The sequence below is a fragment of the Haliotis cracherodii genome, unplaced genomic scaffold (assembly GCF_022045235.1).
Source record: "Haliotis cracherodii isolate W230 unplaced genomic scaffold, xgHalCrac1.p SCAF_17, whole genome shotgun sequence".
NCBI lineage: Eukaryota > Metazoa > Mollusca > Gastropoda > Lepetellida > Haliotidae > Haliotis > Haliotis cracherodii.
Window position 1 is genome coordinate 4,237,851 of NW_027266272.1, and position 21,532 is coordinate 4,259,382.

Consider the following 21,532-nt stretch of genomic DNA (forward strand, 5'->3'; position numbering starts at 1 on the left):
TATGGTACATCAGGGCTCTAGATAAGTAGCTGAATACTTACTCACATGCTATCATGTTATGTCTTTAATCCCTTGTCCGTCCCACAGATACAGAGTAACACATATGATGAAATATGAACCTTACAATGACATTTCATGTGTAGTATCACATGCTTTTTCGGCCCCTTAATGCCGAGCGCCAGACATTGGTATGATGTGGCTCGGAATCGAAGCCCCGCCCTTCCACTCTCTGGGCAGAAGCTCCACCACTAGACCATGGAAGCGTTGCAAATGACACTGTGTTAGTTTGTTGATTAATGCCGCACTCAGCAATATTTCAGCGATATGATGGTGGTCTGTAAATAATCAAGTCTGAACCACACAATCAACTGATTGACATCATGAGCATCGATCCACGCATTTGGGATAAGATGACATGCATCAGCCAAGTCAGCGATGTTGACCACCCGTTCCCCTTAGTCGCCTCGTACGCCAAGCATAGTCGTCTTTTACGGCAATTATGGGTTGTTGACAACCTTTTCTACCCAGGATCTACACCGGTACATTGACTGTGACATGTATAGCGCGGCTGTACGTACATGTTGCTGGTACCGTCCACACTCGTTACACCAGGCCTGCATGGTGCCTTCTCCCATCAGGCTGTGCTGTATCACCTCAGAAAACTTGTACTTCCTGGGACCTTGACCTATAGCGGAACATTATCATAACATATGACAAATAGCCTACCTTAATGTCCTACTTATGAGGAGGGAAATGCATGGATAAAATATATAAATTACTGATATTTTACTATTGCACCTGTGGCAACAATGACCCCAAACAGATTGTAATTCTGAGGAAACTTTGCAGGGATCATATACGCAATATTTCAACATCCTAAACCAAGAAATTTCACATGAAATATGAACACGCTTATAACGAACTGGCAGTTTTTTTGGTCCCAGCCATTTGCTGTATGTAGGCTATATATATAAAAAATACCAAGCACTGTTGGATTTGAGCCACTGGGGTTATCCAGAAGGGCTATCCAGAAGGACTTCATAAAGTTATCTGCCCCTCGTTCACATGAACATGGCATGTCATTGTAAGCCTGAAACTGTGACAGTGTCAAATATGTGCATCTGGATTTTCACGGGTATGTGTAGATCAAAGACCATAGCAGGATACCAAGTTTCAGTAGAAAGTCACATACCTTTTATCAGAGCTACAGATAAGCAGCCTATTCGCGTAAAATACCCCCCACAAATATCAAAAACCAAATTACTTTCAATAAATGCAAAACTCAAATGTATACAGTAGAATATCACATACATGGCATGTTACCATGGTTACAGAGAGGTATATCATATACCTGGTATGTTACAGTCTGGGTAGGAGAGGTTGATGAGAGTCAGATCGTTGTCACGGCTCGTCTCCTGTGCACATCGACACTTTAAGGACAAGTTGGTCTTGATACCGAACAGCTCTGTCACCTTCGATACTTCCTCTTTCCTGCCAACACAATGAAGCAGGTGATTGAGTTGAATTTAACACTGCTTTGAACAGTATTCCATGTATATCACGGCGTGTCAGCTTAATGTGGGAGGAAAGCCCGAAATGATGCAAGTCTTAGACATTTACCACTTTGGTGAAACCCACAAGAATGGGTATGTTGCTGGGAGTGAGTGAGTTGGGTTATACGCCGCTTTGAACAGTATTCCAGGTATATCACGGCGTGTCAGCTTAATATGGGAGGAAATCCCCAAGTGATGCAGGTCTCAGACGTTTACCTGTTTGGTGAAACCCACGAGCACGGGTATGGTGCTGACAAACCTAGAAACATAATCGGGGCGAACCGGGGTTCGAACCCACAATCATAGGTTTCTGGCGTGCCCAAGGGCCACAACTCTGCACAGTGAATCGCGGCACCTTAGACGACTGGGCCCTCTGTGCCCTAATTATGGTGCTGGGAAACATAGAAACCAAATCGGGAATGATCAGAACACTATTAAGGTTAAATCACAGCATGTTGGCTTAACATGGGAGGAGAACCAATCATGAACGCTTAGCATTTTGCTGACCCACTGCCTCTGGTATGACTGACCAGAGATCAAGCAGGCTTAATCTGAAGAGACAGTAGGTTTCTGGCATGCCCAAGGGACGCAACTCTGCACAGCAAATCGCGGCAACTTAGACGACTGGGCCACCCGTGCCCCCACATATATTGTGACAAAAGAAGAGAATACATGAAAAAACTATACAAAAAGTGGAAACTAAGAGAATATATTGATCCAAAGTCAAGCCAATATTTAGAACCGTTATATGCATCTAAAACATAATTTCATTTTTTTTTAATCTTAAAATGTTCACTAATTTTGGGAAAAATAAAGTGATGAATGGATAAGTGAAAAAATATTGGTTACCCAATGAAAAATGTAATAACCCAATAATTATAGAAACCCTTGAGTAAAAACTCATTTGCTCAAAAAGTTATCTGGAGCTCTGATTGCTGTATTGTTACACCAGTGTAAACTAATCCACGAGACTCTGAGCGAACTCACAGAGTGTCAGAGTTCCTGTCTGACCTATAAGCTTCATGCTTGTTTGTTGTTTTAAGCCACACCAGCAATATTCCAGCTTTTGATGATGGCCTGTAAATAATCAAGCTTGGACCAGATAAACCAGTGATTGACATTATCAGCAATGTCCCTACTTGATCCATTAAGTCGTCTCTCACAACAAGCACAGGTTGATGGGAACAATTCTAGCCTGGAATCCCCACACAAGTAATCTGTAGACAAAGAGGACGATGACAGTGGTGCACATCCTAGACATGAGGGTGATATGTTAGTGAAAGATAGGACCTGGTTAATGACAGGATAGTTATCGGTGAGAGCAAGCCCAAGCAACAGTCTTGACACAGTTAACTGTGGAACCATTGATGACGGGGACATACATGGCCCCACGCACAGTGAGTGAGTGAGTGAGTGAGTGAGTGAGTGAGTATGGTTTTAAGCCGCTTTTAGCAGTATTCCAGCAATATCACGGTGGGGAACACCAGAAATGGGCATCACACATTGTACCCATGTTGTACCCGGTGTGATGAGCGAACCCCCATGCACAGAGCCCAAGAAAAGATGACAACAATGAGGATGCATATGACAGAGTGACTCAACCACAACACAAACAACAATTTGACTAACTAATCTGCCACTGATGACCTAGTGAGCCAGTGATGACAGCAACAACACTGATGACCTAATGAGCAAGTAATGACAGCAACAACATTGATGACCTAAATAGCCAGTAATGACAGCAACTTCATTGATGACCTAAATAGCCAGTAATGACAGCAACAACATTGATGACCTAAATAGCCAGTGATGATAGCAACAACATTGATGACCTAAATAGCCAGTGATGATAGCAACATTGATGACCTAAATAGCCAGTGATGATAGCAACAACATTGATGACCTAAATAGCCAGTGATGATAGCAACAACATTGATGACCTAAATAGGCAGTGATGACAGCAACAACATTGATGACCTAAATAGCCAGTGATGATAGCAATAACATTGATGACCTAATGTGGCAGTGATGACAGCAACAACATTGATGACCTAATGAGCAAGTAATGACAGCAACAACATTGATGACTTAAATAGCCAGTAATGACAGCAACAACATTGATGACCTAAATAGCCAGTGATGATAGCAACAACATTGATGACCTAAATAGGCACTGATGACAGCAACAACATTGATGACCTAAATAGGCAGTGATGACAGCAACAACATTGATGACCTAAATAGCCAGTGATGACAGCAACAACATTGATGACCTAATGAGCAAGTAATGACAGCAACAACATTGATGACCTAAATAGCCAGTGATGACAGCAACAACATTGATGACCTAAATAGCCAGTGATGACAGCAACAACATTGATGACCTAAATAGGCAGTGATGACAGCAACATTGATTTTGCAATTGATGACAAAAATGATGATGTGCAAGCCACACTGCTTGTTTCTGTTCTTGTGTTGGTAAAACGACACCCTGACCTGCTAGTGATGTTACACACCAACACCTTGACCTGCTAGTGATGTTACACCGACACCCTGACCTGCTGGGGATGTTACACACCAACACCTTGACCTGCTAGTGATGTTACACACCAACACCTTGACCTGCTAGTGATGTTACACCGACACCCTGACCTGCTGGGGATGTTACACACCAACACCTTGACCTGCTGGGGATGTTACACCAACACCCTGACCTGCTAGAGATGTTACACCAACACCCTGACCTGCTAGTGATGTTACACCGACACCCTGACCTGCTAGAGATGTTACACCGACACCCTGACCTGCTAGAGATGTTACACCGCCACCCTGACCTGCTAGTGATGTTACGCCAACACCCTGACCTGCTAGTGATGTGACGCCAACACCCTGACCTGCTAGTGATGTTACAGTAACACCCTGACCTGCTAGTGATGTTACACCGACACCCTGACCTGCTAGAGATGTAAAACCAACACCCTGACCTGCTAGTGATGTTACACCAACACCCTGACCTGTTAGAGATGTTACACCGCCACCCTGACCTGCTAGAGATGTTACACCAACACCCTGACCTGCTAGAGATGTTACATCATCACCATGACCTGCTAGAGATGTTACGCCAACACCATGACCTGCTAGAGATGTTACGCCAACACCCTGACCTGCTAGAGATGTTACACCAACACCCTGACCTGCTAGAGATGTTACACCGACACCTTGACCTGCTAGAGATGTTACACCGCCACCCAGACCTGCTAGAGATGGTACATCATCACCATGACCTGCTAGTGATGACACTGCCACCCTGACCTGCTGGTGATGCTACACCGCCACCCTGACCTGCTAGTGATGACATTGCCACCTTGACCTGCTAGTGATGACACTGCCACCCTGACCTGCTAGTGATGCTACACCGACACCTTGACCTGCTACAGATGTTACACTGTCACCCTGACCTGCTAGAGATGTTACACCAACACCCTGACCTGCTAGAGATGTTACACCGCCACCCTGACCTGCTAGAGATGTTAGTGAACACATGACGGAACTAGTTACCTGGCTGGCTCTTCTGAGACGTCCTCAGAAGCCTTCGCGCTGAGCAACACAAGATAATGGGAAACAAGGATGAATAAAAAGCAAATGATTTGTGATATGATAGAAACAAGTCATCCTTAGTTCTTGGTTTCTGTACATGCTGCAAAATTGTTCAGGGAACATGTAACAAAGAAATCATTTGTTCTGCCAACAATGTAACGTTCAACTTGTGGCCAATTCAACTACAAGAAACCAGGTAAGCCAAATGTAGACAATGTTTCTACTTTTGTCTAATATGTTATTTCTTCCAGACCATAACACATTATTCAATGGCTAATGGGTCAACATGGTCAAATATACTCCAAACAGGTTAGAGTAGAACAGTTTTTTACATGACTTGTTTTTATCACTATGGAACTGTACATGTTAAAATGAATTGAAAACATTCATTAATACTTCTTGGACAAACATGGTAAGCTAAGGCCTAGCACTGGCACAGTGTATTAATCAAACACATCAAATACTGCTGATGCATTGTTAAAAACAAATCTGATAATGCAAAAAAACATTCACAGCATAACAGTGACATGAGCAATGAACAGTCTGCTGTGAGATGAGGATGACATGGTGGATGATTGCCTTAACTCTTGTTACAATGCTTACCATACACAATGAACTTATATTTAAAACATCCTATGTTTTTCCCCAACTGCATCACACCAAAAGACGTTAAAAGATGGTTCTTGTTGTTACCCTGTCTGGGGTTCAGCATTAAGGGCATAGAATAAGGACTCATCTGCTCGGAATCAGTATACTGTGTTTGAGAGGGGTACTCATGTTAAACTGCCGTATTATATCTTAGTGGGCTAGCACCATAAAAACAGCATTAGTCCAGACTAGTAAAAGAGCACACAGGCAGGCACACACATTTTTGGTGCTTGTGATTATTATCACTGTATAATCAGTTCTGATTGCCACTAGGAGTTATGCATACGTTTGCCAAATAGAAAATCTAAATTGCATGGTACCAGATCAACAATTTACAATATAGATGGAGAATAATTTATTTATCACCTACGTTAACTGAGAATCAACCTACTTGTCTTCGCCATTGCTATCTCCCGCCTCTGCTTCATCTTTAGATTCCTCCTTCTTCTTCCCTTTCTTCTTCTTCTTCTTGGACTTGCTGGGAGTCTGCTCCTTCTTCTCCGTAGCGGCCGCCTCTGTGGACGTCTCGGCAGGGGCAGCAGCGCCGGACTTGGTGTCTGACTCCAGCTTGACGGCAGTCTCCTGTGTGCATAGGGAGGCAGTGAGTAGGGTTCAAGTACTGAACTTGGTTGTATCAGATTATAGACATTATCCCAACCATGCATATATGTCTGCCTACTACCCTACTTCCTGAAACCACAGACTTGGTACTGTCGAGTGGACACTTCTACAAACTGGCTACTACCTCACTACCTGACAACACAGACTTGGTACTGTCGAGTGTCGAGTGGACACTTCTACAAACAGGCTACTACCAAACTACCTGACAACACAGACTTGGTACTGTCGAGTGGACACTTCTACAAACAGGCTACTACCAAACTACCTGACAACACAGACTTGGTACTGTCGAGTGTCGAGTGGACACTTCTACAAACAGGCTACTACCAAACTAACTGACAACACAGACTTGGTACTGATCGAGTGGACACTTCTACAAACAGGCTACTACCAAACTACCTGACAACACAGACTTGGTACTGATCGAGTGGACACTTCTACAAACAGGCTACTACCAAACTACCTGACAACACAGACTTGGTACTGACCGAGTGGACACTTCTACAAACAGGCTACTACCAAACTACCTGACAACACAGACTTGGTACTGATCGAGTGGACACTTCTACAAACAGGCTACTACCAAACTACCTGACAACACAGACTTGGTACTGATCGAGTGGACAATTCTACAAACAGGCTACTACCAAACTACCTGACAACACAGACTTGGTACTGACCGAGTGGACCTGCTGTAGCACGAATCTCTGCCAGCTCTGGATCAGTCGCGGGAGATTCACCTTCCCAGCAGCCTCCTCTGCCTCGCTGAGACACAGACCTAGAGCCGAAGCTTCCGGAATGGTGCGGAATGCTCGCAGGAAGTTACTTGCCTGTAACAGAGAGAGTAAACATAATTGTAAATATAACCTACACTGATAGTCAAAAACTGGCCAACATGAAGACAAGCAGACAGTTCCCACCTGACAAGTCTGGCCCTTCTGTGTGTCCAGCATGTGGTAGAGGAAGCCGAGCTCACAGGACAGACAGAACTCTCTGTGGCAGAGATGACTGAGGAGGTGACATCGCAGGGGCTCAAGGAAGTACAGAACCTACAGGGAGGGAGGGAGAGTGAGAGAGTCAGTAGGACGTCATGGCATTACCGCTATACCACAAATTCAAACAATGCACATTGCAATATTTTAAAGTCTTGTTATTATCTATATTGTTAACCTAAAAACTACACAGTAATTCATTCACAATGCTGTTTTCCCTCGAAACTGATTGATAAAACGGCAGAAACTCTGCAGTGAATTTTCTCACACGTTGTTATCTCCCCTGTATCCATGACTACAAAGCAGCGGCAACCGAGCATACTGAGTAATACTTTACATTTAGTATGCAGAAAATAAAATCAATACGATTCTTATGCCAAAACACAGCCAAATGATTGAGCGATTTAAGTTACAAAACCTACTGAAAGCATGCTTAATTTGAAGAGAAATCTTAAAGTCAAGGGAAAAGGTTGAAGTCATTTATCCCTATGATGAGTGAGTTAATTTTTACTGCATAAGCATTGTTTCATCCAACTGATGACAGCTGTGAGCTTATCAGTCAAAATCAGCATGATCCCCACTTTGAACCCCTGACCAGGATCTCCGAGCTTCCACCACTAAGCTCCTCGTTTACTTGTTTGTTGTTTAACTCCGCACGCAGCAATGTTGCAGCTGTATTATACCAGCCTGTCAATACGTCTGGACCAGACAATCCAGTTATTTATATTGTGAACCATCCACCCCAACAGGGTAGGACGGCACACTGTCAACCCAGCCACTGAACCTGAACACCTGATGATCATACAACCTGAAAAACATTGTTACAAATTGATCCATTTGACTTTGAAAATAACTTTGTGTGACAACACAGCTCCTTCATTTTGGCTCACATTAGAATTCCAAAGCGCAAACAGTGCGAATAACTACATGGTGTGGAAGTTAAACCCTGAAACTGATTATATCAATAAGATTGTATGAAAGGGCAGCACCCCAGCCTGACCTCACCTGCAACATGGCGTTACAGTAGGCATTAGGAATATGGGTTTCCAGACCAGCAAAGTGAGTTTTGTTGTAATGTCGGAAGTCAAAGTCTTCCAAACCAAGCTTAGAATACTTCATCTCAACTCGTCTGTATTTCTTTGGTACAGTGACAAACGGATCTTCACCTGAAAAAAAGATAGTCTTGATTATCATCTGAACATTTTGGATGAATCAAAGAAATATTTATAAATTTTGTTATTTATAATTCTTCTTTTCAGTTCCAGTGTACATCCAGAGATTCATATTGTGTCAGCTTAATGTGGGAGGAAAACCCAAAGTGATGCAGGTCTCAGATGTTTACCACTTCGGGAAACCAACGAGCATGGGTATGGTGCTGACAAACCTAGAAACATAATCGTGGCGAACCGGGATTCAAACCCACAATCATAGGTTTCTGAGCAACGATCCATGCTGTCAGGGCACATCAACGACCTTGACCTAGTTATCCATCTGATTCATTTGGTTCTCTCTTACGAGTCGCATGTGTTGCTGGGGATCAATTCTAACCAAGAATCCCCAAGGAGTGTTAAGGTATGAATGGAATATAACGGAATGGACATAGAATATTCTCATAATCAAGGATTGGAATGAATTGATCAGTCACTAACCTCTCCCCAGAGGGGATTCTGGGACACTTGACTTGCGAGTGTGAGTTGTTCCTCCAGTTGTCTGCATGTGCACTTCTTTCGGCAGCTTGTAGGGTATCTGGTTCCTGCGTTCCTTTCCAGAATTGGGAGCATAGCCTACGTTGTGATAGACTTTCATGGTACGAAGGATCTCGGGGTCGATAGGCTTAGGCTTCCTGAAAGTTGATGTGACATTCTTTACACACTGGTCTTGCATGGGTAGAAAAACAATGTTACAAAACTGGCTGAACATATTCTGAAGAGAGGTGTTCAAGATTTTATTTGTTTGTTTGTTGTTTACAGTTTAATGCTGCACAATATGCGAGCCATATGAGTGCACTTTGTAAATAATCAAGTCTGGACCACACAATCCAGTCATGGACATTATGAGCATCGATCTACGCAGCTGGGACATGTTGACTGCATCAACAAAGTCAGAGACCACACATTCCTGGGCCCTGTTCCACAAAACAATCTTAGCGCTAAGATGATCGTAACTCCTCTACTTAAACATAGGCTTACGACAATCATAGCACTAAGATGGCTTTGTGGAACAGGCTCCTGATAGTTGCCTCTTATGACAAGCATGAGTTGCTGAAGACCAATCCTAACTTCAGTCTTCAAGGGTCAAGCGTTCAATGAGACTGAAAATGTGTGTAAGAATGTTCAAACTCCACATACATTCATTTTGTTTTCTTACACCTGTCCAAGCTGTTTTCCTGGTTCAGTGGGCCTAATGCAGATTCTGGGAAAAGTAATAAAAATTTTGAATATGGTCTGTTAAAGGATATACTGGAGGATTTAATGAAAATGTTGAGGCACTGAGAGGTGTGACCTACCGATACTTCCTGGCTGACAGGTTGGTCTGCCAATCAGACAGCAGCTGACCAGATGGAGGATACACCATGGGGACCATGGATACCGGAGCTAGCTCGTCGTTGATGTGGATGCTCTGGACAGGCTCAACCTATATACACAGAAATCATACTGTTGGTTCGATGTTGCACTTGGCAATGTTCAGCTCTTAGACAGCTGCCTTTAAATAACTGAGTCTGAACCAGAGTATACAGTGATTGATTTTAAGAGCAATTATCCAGGCATTCAGAGTATGATGACAATCAACTAACTCATCCATGAACCTTTACACTGCCTTCATTGCAATGATGTGCAGCAATGCATTGGAACCACTTCCTCTATACTAGTCCTGTTACCAGTGACATACAAATCCCCACCATAGACCATATTGTCAGTTACGTCTATAATAGCATGAATTGGGAAATGTCACAACCATCTCAGTAACAACCCATCTCTGTCACAACCATCTCTGTCACAACCCATCTGTCACAACCCATCTCTGTCACAACCCATCTCTGTCACAACCATCTGTCACAACCCATCTCTGTCACACCCCTCTCTGTCACAACCATCTGTCACATCCATCTCTGTCACAACCCATCTCTGTCACAACCCATCTCTGTCACAACCATCTGTCACAACCCATCTCTGTCACAACCCTTCTCTGTCACAACCCATCTCTGTCACAACCATCTGTCACATCCATCTCTGTCACAACCCATCTCTGTCACAACCATCTCTGTCACAACCCATCTCTGTCACAACCATCTCTGTCACAACCCATCTCTGTCACAACCCATCTGTCACAACCATCTCTGTCACAACCCATCTCTGTCACAACCCATCTCTGTCACAACCCATCTGTCACACCCCATCTGTCACAACCCATCTCTGTCACAACCCATCTCAGTCACAACCCATCTCTGTAACAACCATCTCTGTCACACCCATCTCTGTCACAACCCATCTCTGTCACAATCATCTCTGTCACAACCATCTGTCACACCCATCTCTGTCACAACCCATCTCTGTCACACCCATCTTTGTCACAACCCATCTCTGTCACAACCCATCTCTGTCACACCCATCTCTGTCACAACCCATCTTTCACAACCCATCTCTGTCACAACCCATCTTTCACAACCCATCTCTGTCACAACCCATCTCTGTCACAACCCATCTGTCACAACCCATCTTCCACAACCCATCTCTGTCACAACCCATCTGTCACAACCCATCTCTGTCACAACCCATCTGTCACAACCCATCTCTGTCACAACCCATCTGTCACAACCCATCTCTGTCACAACCCATCTCTGTCACAACATTCTCTGTCACACCCATCTCTGTCACAACCCATCTCTGTCACAACCATCTCTGTCACAACCCATCACTGTCACAACCCATCTGTCACAACCCATCTGTCACAACCCATCTCTGTCACAACCCATCTCTGTCACAACCATTTCTGTCACACCCATCTCTGTCACAACCCATCTGTCACAACCCATCTCTGTCACAACCCATCTTCCACAACCCATCTCTGTCACAACCAATCTGTCACAACCCATCTTCCACAACCCATCTCTGTCACAACCCATCTGTCACAACCCATCTCTGTCACAACCCATCTGTCACACCCATCTCTGTCACAACCCATCTCTGTCACAACCCATCTCTGTCACACCCATCTCTGTCACAATCCATCTCTGTCACAACCATCTCTGTCACAACCCATCTCTGTCACAACCACCTCTGTTAAACCATCATTCAAATTGGGAGTCTTTGCCTACATTTGCTCCCACTAGGGGCTGAATGTTACATGCATCTTGAATTATTTTCCTGATACTCATGAACATTCAGGAACCATACAGGAACTTTCATGATTTCATGAATATGGTCTCGAAGGGCTGGCCTCTGATAAACCCATGAAACACATAACATCATTCATGAAACAGATGGACATTCAACTGAAACCATGCCCAGACAAGGGAGATAATCTAATACTTACGGGATCAGGAAACTCTGTAGGCTGTGAGTAGGCGTTGAAGGTGGGGTGGTCCCTGTTTGTGTACAGATGGATGTAGCCTGAAACAGTGGCAGTGTGCACAGCAGATGTAGTCAGGGGTGCCACACAAATTCTAAGTATCAAAACAATCAGTCCCCTTAGTGAGTGAGTACGCCCCTCTTAGCAATATTCTAGCAATATCACGGCGGGGGGCACCAGAAATGGGCTTCACACATTGTACCCATGTCGGGAATCGAACCAAGGTCTTCAGCGCCACGAGCAGATGCTTTAACCACTAGGCTACCCGACCGCCCCATCAGTCCCTGAACTTTTAGCAAACTATCAAGCATGTTAAATGTAAGAAAGAAATTCCTCTGTGTCCGTGAGTTTTTAACCCTGCATTCACCAATATTCCCACTATATGATAGCAGCATATCATTAATTGAATCTGGGAAAGACAATCCAGTGAACAATATAATGAGCAACAATCCATGCCGTCATGGTACGTTGACTCGCCATCAACCAAGTCACCACCCATTCCATTAGGTTGCCACTTACGACCAGCATAGATTGCTAGGAATCAGTTCTAACTCGGAATTAGAACCGGCACCCAATTAAGACTCCTCTTACAATTACCACGGGTCCCCATGGGGATCCAAATCTGAACAAAGCGAAGTCAATGTTACAAAAATTGTAACCATGGTAATGCTGCACTTTGTAAAACAGGGCCCTGACGTCCACTCTAGGAAAAATCTAAATATTTTTTACATTTGTATACTTATCCTGCATTACTCCTTAATGCATCCACTGCTTTCCATTAGGTAAGCAGTAAATGCATTAAGGTGTAATGCAGGATATTAAGCAAAATAATTAGTTAAATCTAAAAACATTTTACATGTGTATACTTTTCCTGCATAACACATAATGTAGGATAAGTAGGAAATAACATCCAAACAGAAGATGGCTGGCTGCTTTACCTGATGAGTCTCCGAAGGACAGGGCGTTGCATGAGGACGAGATGTCGAAGCTGGTGAGTACGGCGCCACCTGTGTTGACCTGGTAGAACATGCTGGAGTTGGACATGGTGTTGTTGGGGTCCACCAGCTGGAAGTGACCCACCTGGGACACCACAGCCAGCTTGTTGGAATAGTTGGGGACGAAGCGGAGAAACGTGGGGTCGAACGACACCTGGATGGGAGCCACTGCTCGCATCACCCGCATGTCATACACTTTGAGGAACCGGTCAGCCTGGAGGTTACCCATCCTGTAATACAGACGAGACAGTTCTGAGTATTCTCAGACAAGAGTCACACCTTCTTTCAGTCTTCAAAGAAATATCATTTCGCAAAACTTATTGTGATTAACTAACAATGATAAAGTTTGGAGAAAACTGTGTGTGTTTGTTGTTTAACGCCACTCTCAGTGATATTCCAGCTACATGACGTCTGCCTGTAAACAACAAGTCTGGACCACACATTCCAGCAATTAATATGATGAGAGATGATCCACATCATTGAGGTTCAAGTACATGCTATCAACCAAATCACCAGTCACACAACCCAATTCTCACTGGTGTGAGAGGAACTGTGCAAGCTCATGCAAAACTGAAGTGTTACTTCAGGACCATCTTCTCCAGGCAAGCGTGTCCACGAGCCCATATCAAAGCCCCTTCCTCCCATTGCCACACCATGACCAATCACGAGTTGTGCCCCTTGTAATGAAAACGCGATATCTAATCAAATCGCTGTTCCTGGATCATATAGCTTTACAAAGATGGCGAAGATAAAACAAAAATATTCAGAATTTCATCCCTGACACGAAAACACAGGCAATCGTTGGAGGGGGTTTAAAAGATGAAAAAGACATATTTGTGTCAACAAAGACAGGCAGCGGTAAATCACTTTTATATAAACTGGTACCAGTCTTGGATGTTAATTTTATGAAATATTCTCTGGTTGGACTATCAATGTGTGAGATAGACAATCATATTTAGCACAGGAAAGTGGGCTTGATGTGGCAAGGGTTAAAACAAGACTTTGATAAAAAGTCTGGTGGGTGCTCTTGTCTCTGGAAGATGCTTCAGGACTAGCAGAGGCTTAGTCACAGAAAGAGCCTATTTGGTCTTATTAACTGCAGTGTATGACCTGCATGGATGTGTTTTTCTTGTGCCTACCTGTTTGAGAAGCCACAGGTGACTAGGAGGTGATCATGGAGATCGAAGTCTGACAGGGTGCCCGAGTGAGCTTCCAAAACATGCTCAGCCTTCATTGACTGGGGGTCATACAAGGTCACCTGCAACAAAACGGTCAAAGTCATGTATACAATAAAGACTGACTATAACGTGTATTCACATTTGCTGCAGATACCTTACCTCAGTTGAGTCTGACTAGTCACCTCTTGCTTGTGAGTGTGACTCCCCACTCCCCCAACACACTCTCCCCCAACACTCACATGCACACACACACTCCCCCAACACACACACACACACACTTTCCCCCAACACTCACATGCACACACACTCCCCCAACACACACACACACTTTCCCCCAACACACACACACACTCTCCCCCAACACACACACACACACTCTCCCCCAACACTCACATGCACACACACACTCCCCAAACACACACACACACACACACACACTCTCCCCCAACACTCACATGCACACACACTCCCCCAACACACACACACACTTTCCCCCAACACTCACATGCACACATACACTCCCCCAACACACACACACTCTCCCCCAACACACACACACACACTCTCCCCCAACACTCACATGCACACACACACTCCCCAAACACACACACACACACACACACACACTCTCCCCCAACACTCACATGCACACACACACTCCCCCAACAAGCACACACTCACACTCCCCCAACAACAAGCACACACTCACACACACACACACACACACACTCACTCTCACACACACACACTCCCCCAACAACACGCACACACTCACTCGCACACACACTTCGACTCACACCCACACATACTCTGACTCACACACACACACACACAAGCCACACCCAGCCACACACACACACCCACACACCCACACCCACACACACCCACACACACCCACACACACACACCCACACACACTCACCCGTCCACTGGTGTCCCCTGCACAGATGTACTTGCTGGAATGACGGAAGATAGCACATCCAGGCTCCTTCACTTCAAACTGAAAGAGCAACACTCCTCAAATAAGTTATCACAAAACAAATATTCTTTTCACAACACATTATTTGCAGAGGATTTACATTTTTGAAAAACCTGAGACAATATTCTTTCAATCTGGAAGCTTGGTGACATCAGTGAGACTGCTAGGTCCCGATCGACAAGGTTTTACAACTGACTTCTGCAAATTTGCAGGCAAACCACAAAAAAGAAACCTGTTAGAGTTGACCATTTCTGATGTGGTCATCTAAACACTGTTCCCTTAAACTGTTTGCTCCCCACAAAAACAGCCTCCATGGTCTAGTGGATAGATCATCTGCCCGGAGAGTGTAGACATTTTTAAAACCTGTTGTTTCTCTGCCTGGCGCTTGGCATTAAGGGGGAAAAAACAAGGACTGGTTGGCACAGAGTTAGATTACTGTGTGCAAATGCAGCATGGTATCTCATTACGTTAGAACAAGGACATGTTGCTATACATGATATCAGTGCAATAATCTCAAACGCGACATTAAACACCACTTCATCTCACCTCACCTTCAACATGTTCAAACAGTAAACACACAAGTTTATACAAATCTCCCTTACCGAAGATACATGTTTGCCCTGTAACGTTACCTGGTTCACTTCGATGCCCTTGTTGAGGTCGACCTCAATGACCTTGGTCTGGTGTCCCCCCATGAGCACTGAGTGGGGGCCGGTCGCCATCATGCACTGCATGTCCTGAAGATTCCCATCCCCTCTGTTGAACAGAAGTTGTACTGGACATATTTTCTACATCTGTAAGCACTGTTTTGCTTGTAATAATAAAATTATTTGAAAAAATAAATCAACGAAAAAGACACTGTCATACACAGTTGGCGACTCTCATAACTGCTTGATGAACACGTGTAAACAAACTACCACATCTTGCGCTCATTTACATTACTGTGAGCATTGTTATATATACATATATGTCATTGAACCGCCGTCATATAGCTGGAATATTGCTGAGTGTGGCGTTAAACAACAAACCAACCCTGCCGAAATGACAATATGCTCCAGGTCAAAATGTGTCACTTTAATAACGTGAGCAAGATCACTCACATTTTTCGCAATAATTTCAAGATGAACAGTAGATTATTGACCCAAACTAGATTCTATCCTAAAATTTAACTCCTACTATATATATGTCTGAATGACAATCACATCCCCATCCTCGCCATGGCATTTTTCAAAATTCCAAATTATTATCCAAATGTAATTAAGCAACCCTAAAAGCTCCCCCCCCCCCCCGAGGTTGCCTTAACTTTTTGACAAATCTTTTTAGACCAATCCACTAATGGCCTGGCGGGCCCGTGCGCGAAGTAAAAAACCCCAACTCAGTCAGTCAGACAATCTCACATGAGTCAATATGGCCGACATTGGGTCTCCACACCCCTGCCAGCCCTGAGTGTGTGGGGACAAAACAGGAACACACACTCATGTACACAATCCCTGCAATGACTGGTCCCTAAGTGTGCATGTCTACCTCTCTGCTCTGACTTACATGTAGTTCATGATGGAGAAGCCCCGCCGGACTGACAGACGCATGCTGTTCTTGGTGAGAGACAGGATGCCATTCTCCATGGTCAGAATCTGCCGGATGTCATTGGATGCGTGGACGTGGAATGAGGTGTATTTCTGCATGTCAGACCCATAGTAGGAGGTCACATGGCCCTGTAAACAGAAGCAGGAACAACTGACACGGGACAGTGAGAACGGGACTATAGGGGTGAAACAATACATCGCTGCACAGATGCATCGTGAGTTTTCAATAGGGGTGACTATGGTCGGGAAATCACTATTGCGATAACTATTGATATTGAAAGAAACTATTGCGATAACTATTGATATTGCCAGCAACTATTGCAATAAATATCTATAGTTTTCAGTGTATCATTTAAGATGGATTTTAGAGTTGAATTGAACCTTGGAACTGAAGTTTCCTTTGAATGTGATAACCATAACAACAAATAAAAAGTCAAGTTTGAGATATGACTGATTTGGGTTTTTTTTACCCTAATGATTTGATAAAAAGAAATTTCCACATTACCATGTGTAAATTACTACCAGCCATGATCAAAAGAAAAACAAATTTGAACAGCATTGCATCTATTTTATTGATATGGTAAATGCAATCGAAACTATCGATATTCCTAACTGAAATCGGTACTATTGATTGGAAACTGATTTAACAATCAATTTATTGACTTTCTGTGCTTACCAATAGCAATATATCGATATTTCGATTTTTCATGACACCCCTAGTTTTCATGCGATGATACAAAACATGATACGTCTTTTTCTGTATTAATACAGTGTTATTGTCAGTCAAATATTGCAAAATGTGTTGTGATTAGCTTTTCAAGTTCACTACTGAAAATAGCCGCTATGAGCATGTGTCTACCAATAGTGAGTGAGTGAGTGTGGTTTTACGCCGCTTTTAGCAATATTCCAGCAATATCATGGCGGGGGACACCAGAAATGGGCTTCACACATTGTACCCATGTCGGGAATCGAACCAGGGTCTTCGGCATGACGAGCGAACGCTGTAACCACCAGGCTACCCAACCACCCGTGTCTACCAATTGCCATGCAATATTAAAAGTCAAGAAGTTTCCAAGTGATTTGATGTGAATATGCGTATCGCGATACATATCCTATCGTGACCTTGCTGCATCGTTTCACCCTACTGGACGTACACTGACTGAATGTTGTTTTACGTCAGCTTTTACAGGGATATCATGGTGGTTTGTCAAAAATCAATCTTAGTCCAGGCAAACCCGTCTTGACAGTGGAGAGCAGTATTACCAGTAAACCATGATTAGAAATACAAATGACAATATGTTTGGAAATTTGGCGCTTTTTTTAACAAATCATGCATATTTTCATCTTATTGGCAAAATTTACAAAAGTGACAAGTCGAATTGAAATTATGAAATTTAGAAATTAGCAACTGATTCCTGTGATTGAAAAATTAATCATTTTCTCTCATAAACTGCAATACAAAAGCCAGGCTAATACTCATACCTAGTGGTTGATAACATGAACAACATCCAACATCATTGAGGTACAAGGACACATAGTGTGTCAAGTCTTAACACCACCAGCATCCATCACATCCCCACTTCAGTCAGCTGCTATCACAAGCGTGTGAGATACCACATGTATGAAGGACCTGGGCCCCGCTCCACAAAGTGATCATAGCACTACAACTGTCATAAGCTACCATAAAAGAATGGCAGTTATGACCACCTTAGTGCTAAGTCGAATTTGTGGAACGGGACCCAAACAGAATCCCCAAATGAACTAGTACCCTGTCATTGAACAATACATTACCAAAGAAGGAAGTAAAAGAATGGTGACAATTATTCATTTTATAATATATTTAGTGATGATGTACTATATGTTAATCTAAAAACATAAAATTAGTATTTCACTCCGAATGCTCAGCATGTTTGTGTGAAATAACTCATTTTATCAGACAAACTCTCGGTCTGCCGCTGGGCTTTGAGAGTTAGAACATAAAACATTACGAAATTCATCAACACGACTGAGAAAATGTCCCTTTCATGAACTATGATGAGAAAACGTCATTGTTTGACAAACAGCCTAAAAGCATCAGACTTTGTTACGTTTGTTTGTTGTTTAACGCTGCACTTAGCTATTTTTCAGCTATATGACGGCAATCAAAAGGGCATAAACAAAAGCACACTTACACTCTGTGTCCCTGCCCAAAGTAGTTCCTGTGTGTCAAAGGTCATACATGAGACCCCGTACGGACTTCCCCCGTCCATGAACACGCTGTGATGGTGAGTGTACTCGGACCTCTCTCCCCCAGGGTGGGGGTACATGTGCTCCATGTTGTCCTGGTAGCCTTCACCCCCCATCATGTTGGGGTTCATGGGAGGGGGTGGGATTATCTCCCCTTGTATTCCATCAGGCCGAGGGAATGTTGGGGGCATGCCAGGAAACTCCATTATTGATGCTGTCCACTTCCTTAAATAAATCTGTGTATGATCCTAATACATCTGAAATAGTTACGACAACCAGCATTAGCATGATTAAGGTTGAGAAAATACACTGATGCTCAGCAACAACCTGATTATTGGACATGTTGGAGTCCACCATCTTTTTTTTAAAAACAAAACAAAACATTTGTACCGTATTTGCTATAATATGTGCCCAGGGTGCTTTACTGAAACTACACACAAGTTAAATTTGACTTCTGAGATAGAACAGTAGTGAACAAACTCAGTTCAAACGTCAACAAAACTAAAAAGTATTTGATAATACTTACAAGGCAATTATATACCTATTCTGACCTTGTTTTTTTCACAAAAGTTTTAATATAAACAGAAAATATAGACTGTCATGTACATGTTCAGCCTCAGTAGGGGGCACTACATTATGATTACTTTGTGATTGGTCTTGAAGTTGGCCAGGCACTACTTATATTATTCGTATTGGAAAAGGGTGCTTAATCATGTTAATATGGCAATGCGGTCTTGGTTTTCATTCAAGGTGGAATTCTTAATCAAAATTCACTTTTGTTCACTTTCGATGACAACAGATCTTTGTCCACATTTTGAGTGAGTGAGTGAGTATGGTTTCACGCCACTTTTAGCAATATTCCAGGAATATCACGGCGGGGGACACCAGAAATGGGCTTCACACATTGTACCCATGTCAGGAATCGAACCCGGGTCTTCGGCGTGACGAGCGAAAGCTTTAACCACTAGGCTACCCGACCGCATTTGAGGAGTGATAAGGGAAAAGATTGTTTAAATTTATTTTTTTTAAAATACATGATTGGAAGCCAATTTAAAATGACTAAGTGAAACATAATGCCTACAGTGCACACTGGGAGACATTTCTACAAACAGCTTGGTCCATGTTCTCCATGATCCAAGCAATCCATCTGACAAACGGTCACTACAATCAACCATTTTGGGCTTATTTTGCCCAATTGGGTAATTTAGGTTTGTTCTTATAGCATAATGAAAACATATTAAGCATTATGTTTTGTGACTGGAGAAAAACATGAACAATGGAAAAGCTAGCAAGTAGTTTTCAGGCAGGTAATTGAAGAAATATTAGGAGTGATGTTTGATACTGATAAGCAACGGGATCCAAGCGTGAAGGAGTTGGGAGTAACCGATCCCAACCCTATGGATTGAAGAGGCACACAAGATCATGAAGTGTGATCCATCAAATTCAAATTGCACTATCTACAAATATAGCTGTGCCCAGTCTTTCCCGAAATTGTTTGGAGAAAATATTTTACATAAGAAAAGGACATTAGCCTAACCAAGCTTCAAGAATGTTCAAGCTAGCAAAGCGAATTTGACCAACCACTGCAGAGACTGTAGGTTACCCCCACCCTATTCCTAGCCCTTGGAGCCCTTTTCTGATCAAGCTCCCCTTTAGGATCATAGGAGTCATATCCCTCTTTCTGGATTAGTTGAATAACCCCTTTTAGCAAATTAATCAAAAGTAATTAAACGAAACTATGTACAATTTTAACAAGTTTTGAATCTAACAGAAAAAAGGCTTCTGTACATAAAAGCAAACAATCAGGTGATGATCACTTGGTAAATGAGCACTAACTATCTATGATAATGCCCATGGTGCTGTGGAAAAGTGTTGGCTCATTTGATCAATAAGCACAGCCTTAAGCTGGCAACATCAGTTCAATCCTCCACACAATGCTTATTAAAATCCGTAAAATTGTAGGCCTACTGTAAAAGTGCAGCCTCTACTCCCGACGTGTAGATCAGCCTGCAGATGGAGCCAATATTATAGCAGCATAAGTTGCACCCAACAAACTACCCAGTGCCCCTTGCCACAAAGCGATCTAAGAGCTAAGCTGATTGTAACTCAAATTACACATAGGCTTACGGTAGACGTATTGCTAAACTCGCTTTGTGGAACGGAACCTTTAGTCTTGCCGGGAATTTCAACTGGCACTTTGCTGTTGATATGGGGCGGATAATTATTGCAACGATCTCAAAGGAATGTGGACAATCGGAAAGACAGAGACTCGTGGATCAATCTCAGTAATGGTGAATTCATTAAATAGCCGTAAATGCTTCATCAAATACGACAAATTTTGTCAGCAGATCTTGGATGAAGTTTTTAGCCAATGTTTCAAGAACTTCTCTATCTCAGGCGATCTAATTGGCGATTGTCAGACGTATTCATCGAGAAAAACTACGATCAAGGGCAAACCAACAACCTTAAACAATCACCATCAACTTTCGTTAGGTATCAGGTATCGTAACCGTAGAAAATCGTATGAATCTTACCAATATTTGCATTTTGGGCATACAAACACAAACACGCTTCTGGATTACGTCCCTTTA

General features: G+C 43.1%; 1 protein-coding gene across 2 annotated transcripts in view; it reads right to left on the reverse strand.

Moving 5' to 3' along the window:
- LOC139464846 (PAN2-PAN3 deadenylation complex catalytic subunit Pan2-like) overlaps positions 1 to 21,532 on the reverse strand; it is a 34,865-nt gene extending 13,333 nt beyond the window's left edge. The window contains exons 1-17 of one of the 2 annotated variants that reach the window (XM_071246380.1): positions 21,476 to 21,532; positions 18,887 to 19,198; positions 16,675 to 16,844; positions 15,765 to 15,888; positions 15,076 to 15,153; positions 14,115 to 14,233; positions 12,919 to 13,205; positions 11,945 to 12,021; positions 9,918 to 10,045; positions 9,061 to 9,254; positions 8,417 to 8,577; positions 7,340 to 7,468; positions 7,100 to 7,249; positions 6,190 to 6,380; positions 5,112 to 5,150; positions 1,352 to 1,491; positions 579 to 685 (exon numbers count right to left, since the gene is read on the reverse strand). In XM_071246380.1, coding sequence (XP_071102481.1) covers positions 579 to 685; positions 1,352 to 1,491; positions 5,112 to 5,150; positions 6,190 to 6,380; positions 7,100 to 7,249; positions 7,340 to 7,468; positions 8,417 to 8,577; positions 9,061 to 9,254; positions 9,918 to 10,045; positions 11,945 to 12,021; positions 12,919 to 13,205; positions 14,115 to 14,233; positions 15,076 to 15,153; positions 15,765 to 15,888; positions 16,675 to 16,844; positions 18,887 to 19,147 — 2,355 coding nt within the window. In that variant the 5' untranslated portion in view covers positions 19,148 to 19,198; positions 21,476 to 21,532. The remainder of the gene's footprint in view (positions 1 to 578; positions 686 to 1,351; positions 1,492 to 5,111; positions 5,151 to 6,189; positions 6,381 to 7,099; positions 7,250 to 7,339; positions 7,469 to 8,416; positions 8,578 to 9,060; positions 9,255 to 9,917; positions 10,046 to 11,944; positions 12,022 to 12,918; positions 13,206 to 14,114; positions 14,234 to 15,075; positions 15,154 to 15,764; positions 15,889 to 16,674; positions 16,845 to 18,886; positions 19,199 to 21,475) is intronic. The other variant, XM_071246381.1, reaches the window with a different exon arrangement.